The sequence below is a fragment of the Danio rerio genome, chromosome 8 (genome assembly GCF_052040795.2).
Source record: "Danio rerio strain M-AB ecotype USA chromosome 8, GRCz13ab, whole genome shotgun sequence".
Lineage (NCBI taxonomy): Eukaryota > Metazoa > Chordata > Actinopteri > Cypriniformes > Danionidae > Danio > Danio rerio.
The window spans coordinates 27,413,118-27,428,546 of record NC_141028.1 but is presented as its reverse complement, the minus strand read 5'-3'; the positions used below and the strand labels follow the sequence as shown (position 1 = coordinate 27,428,546).

Below are 15,429 nucleotides of genomic sequence, written 5' to 3'. Positions count from 1 at the left end.
TGTCACTACTGCCACCATGCTTCACTGCTTAAGATCATAAGCAATTCCTTTCCTTCTCCATACAATTTTTTGTTGTTTCAGAACTGTGAAGGCTTTTTTAGAACTCGAATCTGGCCTTCCTGTTTTTGAGGCTCACCAATGTATTACATCTTGTGGTGAACCCTTTGTATTCACTGAAGTCTTTTCTTGATTGTTGACTTCGACACACATACACCTACCTCCTGGTGAGTATTCTTGATCTGGCCAACTGTTGTGAAGGGTGTTTTTTTTCATCAGGGAAAGAATTATTATTTTATCTTAACCAGAGTCTTTCTCCCTGATCTTTTGGGTCTTTTGGTGTTGCTGATCTCACTCTTGCGTTCCTTCTTTTTAAGAATGTTCCAACCAATTGTTTTGGCCATGCCTAATATTTTTTGCTATCTCTCTGGTGTTTTTTTTTTAGCCTTATGATAACTTGCTTGACTGATAGTGACAGCTCTTTGGATCTCATCTTGAGAGTTGACAGTAACAGATTGAATTGAATTGTTCCCTGAAATGTTTTTTGTTTAGTTTTTTTTTTTTTTTTACTGTATCAAACAAATAAAGTCTGGAGAGATCAATACAAGAAAGATACATTTAAAAAAATTCTTCCAACTCCAAATATTCAACAATATATTCTTATAGATTCAATATAGAAGATATTTGGGAAATTATCCGCGATGTGCGATATCCTTCTTATGAGGAAATGTAACTATTTTACATTTCGTCAGTTTAGGGGCTTACACTTTGGTCACACTGCACTTTTCTTCCCATAGACTTTCATTTATACGCACGCGAATGCATTAGACCGGAAACGCAAGGTCATGCGGCAAGTTTCGCAGTTCGCTGCGTTGAAAAGTTTAAGCTTGGTAAACACTGACCAACGAAATCGCATCATATGATTGCATGAGACCAATCGGGGATCAAAACATGACCTTTCTGGACGAAATTTAAAACATGGACTAATCGCTTTTTTTAAATGTCTGATCATCCTGCCCTTTTTCGCACGGCTGTACTACAGAATTTTGCAAGCTCAAACTCTAGTGTGACTGCGGCATAATTGGTCTAAAAAAGGAGGCGTGGCACCTAACCCCACCTCTAAACCCAACCATCATTGAGGGATAACCAAATCGTACTAAATTGTACAAATGAATCATACGAATTCATATGAATTAGCCACTAAATTAAAAAGTTACGAATTGTCGTGAGATTTTGTTGGAGAAACTCTGCCCTGTTCACCATTAAATGTCAACTAATAACAAATCCTAGCGTGTTCTTGCTTAAGTCCAGGGAGTCTGGGTTTGGGGGAATTATGCTAGTGGGCTGAATGAGTTTAATCGATTACTCTATTACCTTATTCACTGCTGACTCAAAGAATTTGTCCTTGCTGTCTCTCTTCTTGACAGGCCTGTACAGTCTTCCCTTCTCACAATCTCCAGATTAGTTTGTGGCCGTTGCCAGCATCAAGAGCAATGGCCAGTCTGACAAAGATAAAAAGGCTTAATGATTTGTTTTAAAGTTTATGTGTGGTCTCAGTTTCAGCAGTATCACAAATAGTAAATTGTCGTAAAGCTGTATTTTAGCAGAGATCCTTCCAGAATCATCAAGTGTGTATTTGATCCTCTGTGGTCAGTTTGGCCCTTGTGTAAATCAAATAGTTCTGGCAGCATTTACAGAGCCCCCATATGAAAGCAGTATGTAGATCTTTGACTTTTGTAAATACAAACACAGCAGTAGATTATTAGCATCAGTGAGGTGAAAATACAGTCATTACTGTTGGCTTGAGAGTGCCTTGGCTGAATGTTTAAAGGATTTAAACTTGACGTGAAGTGAAAATAAAGATTTTGCACATTTCTAGCATGTTTTAACACATTACTAGTTTATTTGTTTGTCTTGTATGATTTAATGTGTTTCTAGCAAGCTTTAGTACAAGGTTATACTGTTTAACTAGCTAGAATCAGCTAATTTTAGGACTGTGCAAACATTTCTTAGCTTTCTGCCTGCACAATTCTAGCATGTGACTAACATGTTTAAGCACATGGTTAGCATGTTGTAATTCTAACATTACTACTAGTTGATTGTGTTATAGCATGAATTAGCATGTTGCTAGTATGTTTCTAACTTGTATTAGGACAAGGCTATAATGTTTTAACTTGTTGCTAGCATTAATTAGCATTGAAGACTCGATTTGGTTTGACTAATTAACTGCTAACATTTCCTTATTTGTTGCTAGCACTATTATAGCATGTTTTATTTCATTGCTGGTTACTTGATTTTGTTACCAGCTTGAATTAACATTTTACTAGCATGTTTTTAATATGCTCTAGCACAAGCTAATAATGTTTTAATTTGTTGCTAGCATTTATTAACTTATTAAGAATCTGTGCTACCATTTCCTAACATGTTGCTACTGCAGCACAATTCTAACATGTTTTAACATATTGCTAGTTTTATTGTTACCAGCATGAATTAACATGTTTCTAGCATGTTTCTAACATGCAACTTGTTTCTAGCATTATTTAACTTATTTGAAGACTGTACTAAGATTTCTTAATTTGCTGTTTGCACAATTCTTGCATGACTAACATAATTTAGCACATTGTTAGCACACTGTTAGCCCAATTCTACCATGTTTCAGCTCATCGCTAGTTACTTGATTTTGTTACTAGCAGTAATTAACATGTTGCTAGCATGTTTCTAACTTGTTTTAGCTCAAGGCTACAATGTTTTAATTTGTCCCTAGCATTAATTAACCTACTGGAAAACTTAATTCTAGCATGATTTATCTTATTTGAAGACTGTACTACCATTTCTTAATTTGCTGTTAGCACAATTCTTGCATGACTAACATCATTTAGCACATTGTTGTTAGCACAATTCTTGCATGTTTTAACAGAGTTACTAGTTGATTTTGTTACAAGCATAAATTAACTTGTTGCTAGCATGTTTCTAACTTGTATTAGCTCAAGGCTATAATGCTTTAATTTGTAGCTATCATATTCTAGCATATAACTAATGTGTTGTAGAGTGCCTACAGTTTTATAGCATGTTTAGCACATGGCACATCATATTTTAACATTTGTAGCATTGGCCTGAAAAGCTAACTCTGGCACGTTAAACATTGTTTAACACATGACTAGCATATAGTGAGATTTACATGTTGTTTGTAGCAGGTCACATTTATAATTTAACATGCTTTAGCACATTGCTAACACGTTTCAATCTTTTTTTTTTTTTTTGGTTCCTAGCAATTTTATTTGAAATATCATTTCAAATTAAGTCAAACTTCAGCTCAGTATTCTCAATAGTGTGCTGCACACACTTTAAATGAATAAAATACAACTTATATTAACAGAATATATATATATATATATATATATATATATATATATATATATATATATATATATATATATATATATATATATATATATATATATAATTAAATGCACATTTACATAGCTAATTACAATGTGACAGGATTTATAGTTACTTTTCAATATCTTGATAATCGATTATGGTTTTAATGATAATGAAATTTGAAATGGTAATACTAATAGTCAGAGGATTTACCATGGTAGCACTTGTTTGTGGTCATAACTATAGGGCCACATGAAATCTGCATGCTCAGAGTTCCGCAGATTTTCTGCAGATTTTTAGCCCATCATTAATTCTGTTTATTTACTTAAGTAAATGTGTAATACTATATTTTTTCAGTTTTTAAATTAAATACAGTAATGTTGTTGACTAATATGAAAATGTTCATCTAATTTATGTACAATGCAGTTTCTTCAGTAATATTTTCTGTCTTTAAGTAAACATATGAGAGACTTGCTTTGTTTGCCCAATAAAGTAAATCTAATTGGATTTGCATTTTAAACATTAAATACAAGTTATTATTTAATATATAATTTTTTTTTTATTTCACATATTAAGGTTTTAGTTATGATACTCCCAAAATAATTCCGCAGAAATCTGCAGATTTTTACCAAAATTCCTGCAGAAATAGCAAAATACGTCTGCAGATTCCATCTCGCCCTAGTCATAACTTATAAAATTATGTTCAAAAATGATTTATCCAGTATCATTTTATTTATATCAATATGATTCTGGCATAAGTTCATTATGAAATGTGCCCTTGTAAAATCCATCCTTCTGAGAGCAGGGGATTTCTCATAATCTGACTCTAGTTCCAAGAAGCCACGTCAGGTGTCTAATGTCATTCTTCTGTACAGCTCAGCATTTTTTTGTCCATGCTTAATGAGTGAAGATTAGATTTCCTGTGAGGACTCTCTTTTGAGCTGATTTACTTAACATCGACATTCCAATCCTCTATTTCCCACCTTTATTGAAGCAGCGTTCATTTGTTCACCTTGTTCCCTTAAGGGCCAGTCTGTGTGACTGATCTCCTTCTGTTAGATTGTTCCAAATTAGCTGATTAATTTCTGTTATGACATTTAATACTGATAGCAGAGGGAAGAAGCCTGGTGGAGAGGATGTCAGTTAGGGCTGACGCTTCTAGAATCAATTCTTCTAGAGACAGCATTGCCAGCAATTCTTCATAATCTTCTCTGAAGTCAATTGTATTTTGAAATTAAAGAGCGTATACTGTACGGTACCATCACACAGGTACAGCTTCTTTCTTGTTTTCCATTTGCATATTGATGAGGTCTGGACTCATGCCTAATTTATTTCTCCCACTGGGGTTCAGTCCAAAAAGGCAGATTCCCAGTAAGTCGAGGTCAGAGACTATAATATCTATCTTGTAAGAAAAAAATCACCACTACAGTGTAAGAAGTGTTGAAATGTTTTGTGTCAAGGTTGATTTTTAGAGTGACCCAAAATATGATCCGTGAATACAACAACGAACAAAAATCAAAAGTGGTTTGTTCTCTAAGATTTTGTAAAGTTTGATTGCGGTTTTTAGGTCGCCCTTTTTGTTGTTACAATTAACAAATCGTTATCTAAGACTTTTATTTTAATAAACTACTAACTATTTGCTTATTACTAGTTAGTAAGGTAGTAGTAGGCATTGGGTAGGATTAAGGGTGAAGAAAAAGATCATACTTTTTACAGCACAAATAAGCAGCCGATGTCTTAATAATTGGCAGGTAATAAGCGAGTAATTAGTACTGCATTAGTAGTGAGTGTGTGACCATCTAGCCTGCAGTATAATTGCAGTAAAACCCTTGAAACAATGATGCTGGTTAAGAGTTTAAATGATCTTTTAGTAATCTGTCTAATATGTTAATTTGGTGCTCCAGAAGCATTTGTTCTTATGATCAGTATTAAAACAGTTGTACTGGTTAATACAGTTTTATGCTGTATAAAATTTGAGCACCCCTCTGTGGCTGCATAATTATGTACTCTTTCTTTAAAAGAGAATATCACAGTGAAATGCCATTGACTTTCTAGAGAAAGCTATATAATGGCATGTTTTTCAGACAGAAATATGCACTATAGCAGTATTGAAATGTGTGAAATTAAGTTGAAACTGAAAAATAGGCAATGCAAAAGTTTTTCTCTTTTGTCTCTCTTTTGTGTGGATTTCAAAACCTGTAGTCACTTAATGCTGATTGATTACAACACAAAACTGATTTGAGTGACTCAATGAACCTTAACAATCCTAACACAAGTGCAAGCAATCATGCAAAGGGATATTAAAGATAGCTGATTGCTAGTAGTGGAAATACTATGTTCTCCCAGTGTTTGTGTAAGTTTTGTACAAGATTCCCCCACAGTCCAAAGACATGCAGTATATTGTAGGTTAACTGGACAAACTAAACTGGCCATAGTGTGTGAATGCGAGAGTGTCTTTGTATTTCCCAATGTTAAGTTGTAATCTCTGTGCTGCATTGTGGTTGGAGGGGCATCAAAGTGAGTCAAAAGTAATCTAAATGTAATCTAAGAAGTACATTCAATTTCATTAGTAATTACATTACCGAAAATAAATGTATTTCTTAGATTATATTTAGACGTCTTTGTTATTTTAACTAATTTTTTTGTTAATTTGTAATTAGTAACTACAATGCTACCATCTAGAATTCTACATTCTTGTGAGAATTTCACCAAGCACAGATAACAAAGGTTTACTTTTTCAAGTCAGAAAATGTCATTTAAATGAGTAACAAATTAGATCAAGTAAATTCGCTGTAGTGTAAGGCAAGGCAAGTTTATTTATATAGCACATTTCATACATAGTGGCAATTCAAAGTGCTTTACGTAAACAGGAATAAAAGAGACAATTATAAATAAAATAGAAGTAAATAATATAAAAACAGATGAAAACACCGTAAAGATATAAAGTTTATAGTCACATTTTACTCTGGGACTTCATGGGGATCATCATCACCCCCCCCCCCCTCTCTCTCTCTCTGTGGACTATTTCGGTATCTATTAATCTATTAGATTTTTCTCCTAAAATCAAAAAGTTAAGCTTTACAGCTCTAATAACATGCCCCCCAATTTCAATTTCTTTCTGGAAGTAAATGGCATGGTTCCTGGTTTCTACCCCCACCCGGGAGTAGATTGCTTTAGCTAGCCAAACGTAATGAAAGGTCTTGATATGAGCCAGACACAAGAGACTTAGGCCCTACTTACACTATGCTATCCGAACTGTGGATAGCCACAGAACCCAGGCCCGTTTCCTGGATCATTTGAGAAGTGCGAGTGCTCTGAATTGGGCTCAGGCCTGAGCGCCGTTTACTTGGGCTTTGGCGCGGTATGCTTGTGTGTGATTGCAAAACCACTTAAGCGCAAAACTGAAAGCAAGATGTGACTTTTAAGGGACTGTTTCATATGGATTTATTAATCATTCTTACTGTTCAATGAACGCAAACTGTCGTAGATTATTAAAGACGCAAACTCCTCCCTGCATGACAGGTGCACATTCAGCAAACCTCCTAATTCCTATAATCACTTGGACTTTAAGATTGTTTATGAGCGTCAAAAGTGGCGGATCTGTTCAGCGAAATATTTGACTGTGTGTCACCGCATCCCAAACGACTACTAGAGAAGTCTCCACTGTGCTGAGTGAAAGTGCTTACTGAACAGCAAGTGTGCTTTGGCCCAGTTCAAGGCAACTGTACATAGTGTGAGTACACCCTTAAACCCCCATCACCCCCACCCCCCAGTGCTCATTCAGTAATAGCACAGCTAAACAGATGTGTTTTCAGTCTTGATTTGAATGTTGGAGCACATCTGATCATTTCTAGAAGCGGCAGGGGGTGTAGTAGCTGAAGGCAGATTCACCCTGCTTTGACTGAACCCTTGTAATTTCTAGTTTATATGACCCTAAAGATCTAAGTGATCTGTTAGGTTTGTATTCAGTGAGCATATCTGTAATGTATTGTGGTCCTAGGCTGTTTAGTGATTTACAGACAAGTAATAATACTTTAAAATCTAGTGTACGAGTGTGTGTTTGTGTGAATGAGAGAGTGTATGGGTGTTTCCCAGGGTGTTAATGAGTTCTGCTACATAAAAGATATGCCAAACTAGTTGATGGTGCATTCTGCTGTGGCACCCTCTGATAAATCAGGGACTAACTGAAGGTCAGTTAAGTGAGTGAATGAGTATAATCACCCCCTCACAATCACCCTGAGTAAAATTGACTATCATAAGCATCTTTTTAATATATGGTCACAATTTTTCAGAATCTGCAGTGCTACAATATCTATATTTTAGATCCAAAAACCTGAAAATCAATCTTTAGACACTGCATATGATGAGTGCTCATAAATGAGCTTCTGCAGGGCATAGCAGAAACAGAGTTTGAGAAAGTGCATTGTGGTGTTTTTATTAATTTAATGCTATTTGATATTTTGAGAAAACTTTGTCACCTCCGCCATCCCTGATATCTTCTTCAGGTGCATCTGGATGTGTTTATTTTTATAAAAGACATTGCACCAGCTGTTGGATTTTTTTAACCAAGACTTTTATTGATTGTGTGATGGTGAGACATTCCCTGACATTTAACTTTATCACATCCCACAAGTCACAATTTGTTGCCTTTATTATAATGTGAATCAGGACAAAACCACTGCAGTCAATTGTTTTCCAGGTCTCCAGGTACCTCCGGACGTCACATGCGAGTATTGTCTATTTCAGGCTCCCTCTAAAATTTGATGTCAGGGTTTTTATCTATCATGATTTTTTTTCTTCTCTGTCACTGTACATGGGTGTGAGGCCTGGAGAGACTTTATGCTAATGAGACTTTCAGCTATTTTAGTCTCATTTCTCTTCACTCTCCTTCTGCCTCTCTCTTCAGGGATTTATCTCTTGAGTTTAACTATGAAGAGTCAGGAATTCTCTGAGGATTCTTGCCTTCCTCAAGCCACTATTTTTCACCATAGATCACGAAGCCAACAATAAGCCCAAGAGGCCCAATTCCAATTAAGTGTCTAAACTCAGTGTCCTTTATGAATATGCATTGACTGCTCTGTCCAAAACAAATTACCGTCAACTAATTACTTCAAATGCTGAAACAAATCAGTTGGAGCTTATTCAGGAGTGAAAGAAATACATATGTGAAATAAATGTGAAGGAAATAATTTTTATTTACACATCTTTTGTCTTGCAGGTTTGTGCTGGTGTTTTCCTGCCTGGTTCTGTCTGTGTTCGCAACAATCAAAGAGTACAAGAAGAGCTCCGAGAGCGCCTTGTACATCCTGGTTCGTATCTGATCCTTATTTTACATGGAAGATTCATGATGATGTTCTCAGGCTTTTCTATCAGTCACTTTAGATGACAGGGTGTGCATAGATTGAAGATGCTGTAGATCATAGTAGATCCTCTTTCACGTTCAAACTGAACGTGACTTGTGGGATATTGATGTGGATTGCAGTGAACATGACACTTTATAGATCTGTTTGGGTTGGTGTAAAATGAGTCATTAAGTCTTGATATAGTACTCTTTTAAGATCAAAAACACAACTTTTACATTGCTGTTTGTATTTGAAACAAAAGTTTTTTTCACCATGAAAATTCTATTGAACTGTATTATATTTAGTACTGAAAAGTCATTAAATTAGTTACACCTTGCTAGTACAAGCTCGGACCAACTTTTAAACGAAGAACAAGTTTAGGGGTGGTCCAGATTCTGTTTTCAAGGTTCGGTTATGTTATTAAGATGCAAAGCATTATCGCTCATGCTTCATTTGTAAAAAATCATTTTATTTTTTCACATATCTTACATTATTATTTGATTATATACTGCTACATGAAAACGTATTTCCTAGTTCCTCTGAAAGGCCCATCCTCAAGAGGCTCTGATTGGTCAGCTAACATTATGTGCTGTGATTTGTGGATCGGCTTCACATCATCAGGAAAAACGTGAGTTTGTGAGTTCGTTATTCGAGATGTCAAATGCAGGGAAAGCGGCTGCATAGAGAGACACTGCAGCGCTGGTGAAGATTGTGGCCGTTTACAGTGGTTTGATGGATAAATAGTAATTTGTTTACATCCTTGTTTACGTCCTTGCTACAACACACTGTTAACGCTAGAAACTGTTCATGTAATAGATAAATTTGAACAAATAAAAGTACTTACAGGTTGTAGCTCACAATCCACAGCTTCTTCTATTATGGTTGGAGGTGTTTTAACTGAATACAGCACTGAACTGGGAGAGATTCTGAAAGTTCCTTTGTTAAGTGCTAGCTATATATATATTTTGTAATTCTCTGGAACATAATTAAAATTAAATTGTAAGCACTTCTCTCTTTGTGTTCTGTCCTTTGGAAGCCCAAATACAGAAACAGAAGAAGCTCTGTGGAAATAGCAGCGTTTGGATTTTAGCTTTCTCTGCTGTAACATTATAGCGGTTTTGGCCATGCAAATTTGCTGTGTGTAGTGTAAGCGCATGAAGTGTTTGTGATCTCATTAGCCCAGATGTATTTTTTTGTAGTTCCCAAACTTTGTTCGCTGTAGACTTTGCTAAGCTAAATCTGTAAAAATCAACATCTCCCGTTGCATTAAACTTTAAGTGTATTACATTTAAAGATGTTATTTATGTACACACAGCAACATTACACATGAACTAAAGTTTAAAATGTGAAATCGCAGTGGATCACCCCTTAAAGATTGAGCATCATGCATTTGGTGCATATTTATTGATTGGATGTCTATTGACTTGACTTCTGGCATTAAAGGGATAGTTCATCCAAAAGTGAAAATTCTGTCATTGTTTACTTATGTTTGAATTTCTATTTTCTGCTAAATGAGATTATATTTTAAAAGATTGTATTCCTGGATGTCAATGGGTGTTTTTATCCCAGCATTTCTCAGAATACCATCTTTTGTCTTCCACAGAAGAAAGAAATTCATATAGTATCAGAACCAATTGTATTGTATTGAATTATCACTTTAAAAGTCCTGTGAAATTAAAATGACTATTTTTAGATGTTCGTTTCAGTCTGTAAGTTTTAAGAGTACCGTGTGCTACAAAACAGCAAGAAAGTTTTCTTTAGATAATATAAAACTGATATAAACATGTAAAGCTTGTAGTTTGTCACTTTTGCCTAAATCAATTAACAATTTTATTTCACGTCACCTCATACTTCAGTTTCTCATCAAATCTTGACCAATCAAATGCTTTTTAGTATCTGACATGCCCCGTCCCTTTCAAGACGTTTCTCATTTGTTTTACAATTGATGCGCTTGAGCTCAACCACTATCACTGGTAGAGCTTTGATAAAAATGAAATGCTATTGGCTGTTATTTTTTAAAGGGGAGGAGCTATGTTGAGATTACTTCACGATACCATTAACAAGACATTTTCAACCCCAGAACTGCTCACGGCATATTTTATTTTATTTTTTTATTTAATAAAGAACATTCTTTGTAAACCCTATAGATGGTTGTGCATAAAAAAATCCCAGTAGATCAGCATTTTCTAAAACGCTCAGACGTAATGAGCAGTTACACAAGTGTAAGTAAATAAAGTGACTGGTTAGTGTATTATATACCATTATCATGCTGGAGATACTCTGAGGCATGCATGTCAATGTGGAGCCCACCGTTTCTGAAGTGAGCAGGGCAAATTACTGTATTTTAAAAGTTCTGCCAAGTCTGGTACTGTATGCTCATAATGCTGCTTCAACTCATACTGTGCCACAAATAGGTTTGTTTTAAACTAAAAGATGTAGAATAAAAGGTCCCATGAAATTAAAATAAAGATGTTTTTTGATGTTAGTGTCATTATGTAAGTTTTAAGGATATTTATAAGCTAAGTGTGCTCCAAAACAGTGATAAAATCTGCATTTATGAGATATAAAACATATAAAAACCTGTAAAGTGTGTATTTTGTAACTTCCACCTAAATGGATCAATAGTTTTTATCACGTCACCTCATACTTCAGTTTGTCATGCTCTCTAGTACACAGGGTAGTAGTAATATTTTTAGTAATTTTTTTTTTCTGCTGGAGAAAGTCTTATTTGTTTTATTTCGACTAGAATAAAAGCAGTTTTTAATTTTTTTAAAAACATTTTAAGGTCAAAATTATTAGCCCCTTTAAGCTATTAAATGTCTACAGAACAACCCATCAATGTACAATAACTTGCCTAATTACCCTAACCTGCCTAGTTAACCTAATTAACCTAATTAACCTAGTTAAGCCTTTATATGTCACTAAACTGTTTAAAACTGTGTAAACTGTTTAGAAGTGTTTTTATATATCTTGAAAAATATATAGTGAAATATTATTTACTGTCGTCATGGCAAAGGCAAAATAAATCAGTTATTAGAAAGGAGTTAATAAAACTATTATGTTTAGAAATGTGTTAAAAAAATTCTCTCCGTTAAACAGAAATTGGGGGAAAAATAAACAGGGGGCTAATAATTCTGACATCAACTGTATGTTATTGGACATGTGAAATTAGGAAGCTCAAATAAATGGGACAATAACTGGATGTAAAAATAAAAGTGTGTGCTGTTTTCCAGGAAATTGTGACAATCGTGGTGTTTGGTGTGGAATATATTGTGCGTATCTGGGCTGCCGGCTGCTGCTGTCGCTACAGAGGATGGAGAGGAAGGCTGAGATTTGCTCGCAAACCCTTCTGTATCATCGGTTAGAAAATCATCTGCTCTCTTTCTTTGTGCCTGTTCTGATTTTCTTCTCTAATGCAAGTTTTTTTTCTCCTTTTTTCTCCACCGCTTTCTCTCTCTCGTTATTCTTCCTGCTCAAGAGACAATAAAATCTGCTTTGCCAACTTTTTTCTGGGGCAGTAAACGAGCAAAGGGTTGGCACTCTCTGAATTACGACACTTGATATGCCAGCGCTATACAGAAGAATAATGCAAACTCCATTAGTGCATGATTTGAAAGAAGAGATGATGCCAGTAAATATGAGATTGATAGTCAGATTAGTGAAACTATTCATTTAAAAATGACATTTCTGTCAGCATTTAATCACACTGATGTCATTCAAACATTGATAATTTTCTTCAACATTTCAGAACAATTAACTGTCCCTGTAAGAAACGCATTGTTTGCATAAACCATATGGAGAATATCTATATCATGTACAGTCAGGGATGGACAGTATTTATGATGCATGTATTTCAAATAGGTATTTCAATTACAAAATAGTATTTTGTAATTTGTATTTGATACGGTTGATGAAAATGGCTTAATATTTTATATCAAAATACTTTAGTGTCTTGTATTTTTGAAGTTTCAAAATACTGTAAAAAATACTTCGCAAGAAGTCTACAGTACATGATGACATCTTAAAAATGAAGCCTCTGATTGGAGCTTTCTGGTATTTTTCCAAAAGAAAATAACAGAAAACTACATTCTTTTTTAAGAAGGTGGTGAATGATTGAATGGATGGACATTATGCTTATGGCCCATTTCCACTGAGTGGTTTGATACAATAAAGTACGGTTCACTGTCAAAAGACGTACCGAACTGTACTGTACCGTACCACTTTTTTGGCACAATTGGAAAGGGTACCAAGGGTACCAAAAGGCTGAGCTAGACGTGCAGCTGAACGCTATTGGTTTACAAAAATATGTCATTCGCTCGCGTAACAAGCTAAAATGACAACAGGAACCGCCATGTTTTAAATACACAGCTGAGACATTACACCGTAATAATATATACATATAATAACAAGCCATGGTCGACCCAACCTCAAACAAACTTTGTCATCGTCTTGATGAACAGCCACAAAGCCAAGAAAAACAAAATCTACTGTGCCCTGTTGTTGTTTTACGAGCCTTTCTAAAAGTGCAAGCAGTTTCACTTTGTCCAGAGCTTGCAATCTCGTCTATAGTTGCAATAACTAACTTTTTGAGCTCATATTAATAATGTGCTCGTGATCACTGAAGTGCTTTGATATCCGATCGTTGACTGATGACGTTGATGACATTGACTGAAACTTTCTGTCGTACACCACACCCACCAAAAGAGGACCATTGGTACCCTTTTAGCAGTGGAAACGCAAGCCTGGTAAAGGTGACCCGTACCGACCACACCTGTCAATATTGGGATGTGAAAATAAGGGCTATGCCCACCATAATAAGGGATTCCCCCGACCCCCCTTTAAAAAATCCCCAAATTACTAAATATGCTCATTTGGAGCTGTTATGTTGTAAATAAACAGTTAAATAGTCAGTTATATGTTTTATTATTATTATTTTCAAAAGAAAAAAATTATAGTATACGTAAGCAGAAAATACATTGGCAAAAAGTTCAGCTCATTAACATTAATAGCGGTTATAATGAAATAGAATCAAGCTATCAAATCTCATTTTCTTGCAAATCTCTGTTTCTTCACTGTATAACTTACACATTCTGAATAAAGAGCAACGAATAAATGATTAATTTCGGGGTTTTTTTTCGTCTGATTACATTAAAGAAGAGGTGTCACTTTAAAAATGCACACATCTAAGGTTATAATGAAAGCATCTGACTGCTTTCCTGACTGTTTATGCTCATTTAGGACGAAATTACTTGTGTTTGAAAAAAAAACCCCACCAAGATCAACATCTTTAGATATTATTATCAGTTATGTGTCTATGTCTGTCTAATCGCGCACCCAAAACCCAGACTTTTGCACCGCTTCAAATCGCAAGTACAGAATCCGTTTGGGAAACAGCGTCTATTTATCACAATGGAGCACGTCAGCTAACAGTCACCTTCCGCTTTATTACTGTTTTGGGGTTTGCATATGAAGGGGAGACGGCACCTGTAATGAAAAGGAAAGGGAATCCTGCTGTTTTTATATTTATTTCAAAGTGTTTTCATGCCTAAACAAAGCGAAAGCACAGAACAGACTCACATTTAAGAGCGAGGGGCGGCCCCTGGTGGTTCGGCGGTATAGGTTACGTATAGGGAGGCTCAGCTCTTTAATGTTTATTTGCCACCCTTCAGAGAAAGACTGAAATATGGGAGAAATACAGGAAAAAACCCTTTACGAGATAATAGCGGGATAGAACTGTAAAATATGGGAGAATCCCAGGAAAAACGGGTGGGTTGACAGGTGTGGGACCGGCCCATACCGTACCGTACTGTACCACTCAGTGGAAACGGGCCATTAGAGAAAGTAACAGACAAAGGGTGAGGGTATATTCAGGAGCAAGTCAACAACCATTGACACTAGCTACACTGTAAAATCCTTTGAGGGAACCAATTGCAGCAAACCATTTCTGAGTTTAAAAACTAATCCTAATGAGTACTGTAAACTTAATCTATTTGAGTAAACAAAGCAATTTTGTGAGAAACACAAGTTACCTTTGGGTTACAAGTTCAACTCACTAATCATTAGTCCTCGACTTTTCCGATAGGTGAACGAAGTGGCAGAGAAAATTGTTACATTATTTACTTTACTAAGTTATTTTAATGATGACGGGATTGATCCAATAGCCTATTGGTGGAAGGTTTGCAAAGAAATTTCATGCTACCTTTTAAATGTATTTTGTAGGGTTTTCAAAATCAAAATACAGTATTTTATTTTGACACATTTGTGGCTCCTCTATTTCGTAGTTTATTTGAATACACTTAAAATATAACTATTTAGTATTTTATTTTAAAATACATTTCAATGTATTTTTGTCCATACTTGTGTACAGTCAAATGCAAAATTATTCATACTAGAGCTGCACGATATTGGAAAAAACTGATATTGTGATTTTTTTGTTTTTCTGCATTATACATACATATATATATATATATATATATATATATATATATATATATATATATATATATATATATATATATATATATATATATATATATATATATATATATATATATGTATATATATATATATATATATATATATATATATACTTTTTTATATATATAATTTTACAAAATGACTCTTTTTGGAAAGTATTTATAGTTTTAGGGGAGTGCATCTGCATCTGCATAAACTATGAAATATGTCAAATAAAATAAAGCACAGTTGA

General features: G+C 34.8%; 1 protein-coding gene across 18 annotated transcripts in view; it reads left to right on the top strand.

Moving 5' to 3' along the window:
- The window catches only part of kcnq2a (potassium voltage-gated channel, KQT-like subfamily, member 2a), a 55,469-nt gene that overhangs the window by 5,482 nt on the left and 34,558 nt on the right, over positions 1-15,429 (top strand). For all 18 annotated transcript variants that reach the window (XR_015496739.2, XR_015496740.2, XR_015496737.2 and 15 more), the window contains exons 2-3: positions 8,597-8,687; positions 11,954-12,080. Coding sequence is in view for 14 of the 18 variants with exons in the window: in NM_001442620.1 (NP_001429549.1) it covers positions 8,597-8,687; positions 11,954-12,080 (218 nt within the window). In the remaining 4 variants the exon portion in view is untranslated. The remainder of the gene's footprint in view (positions 1-8,596; positions 8,688-11,953; positions 12,081-15,429) is intronic.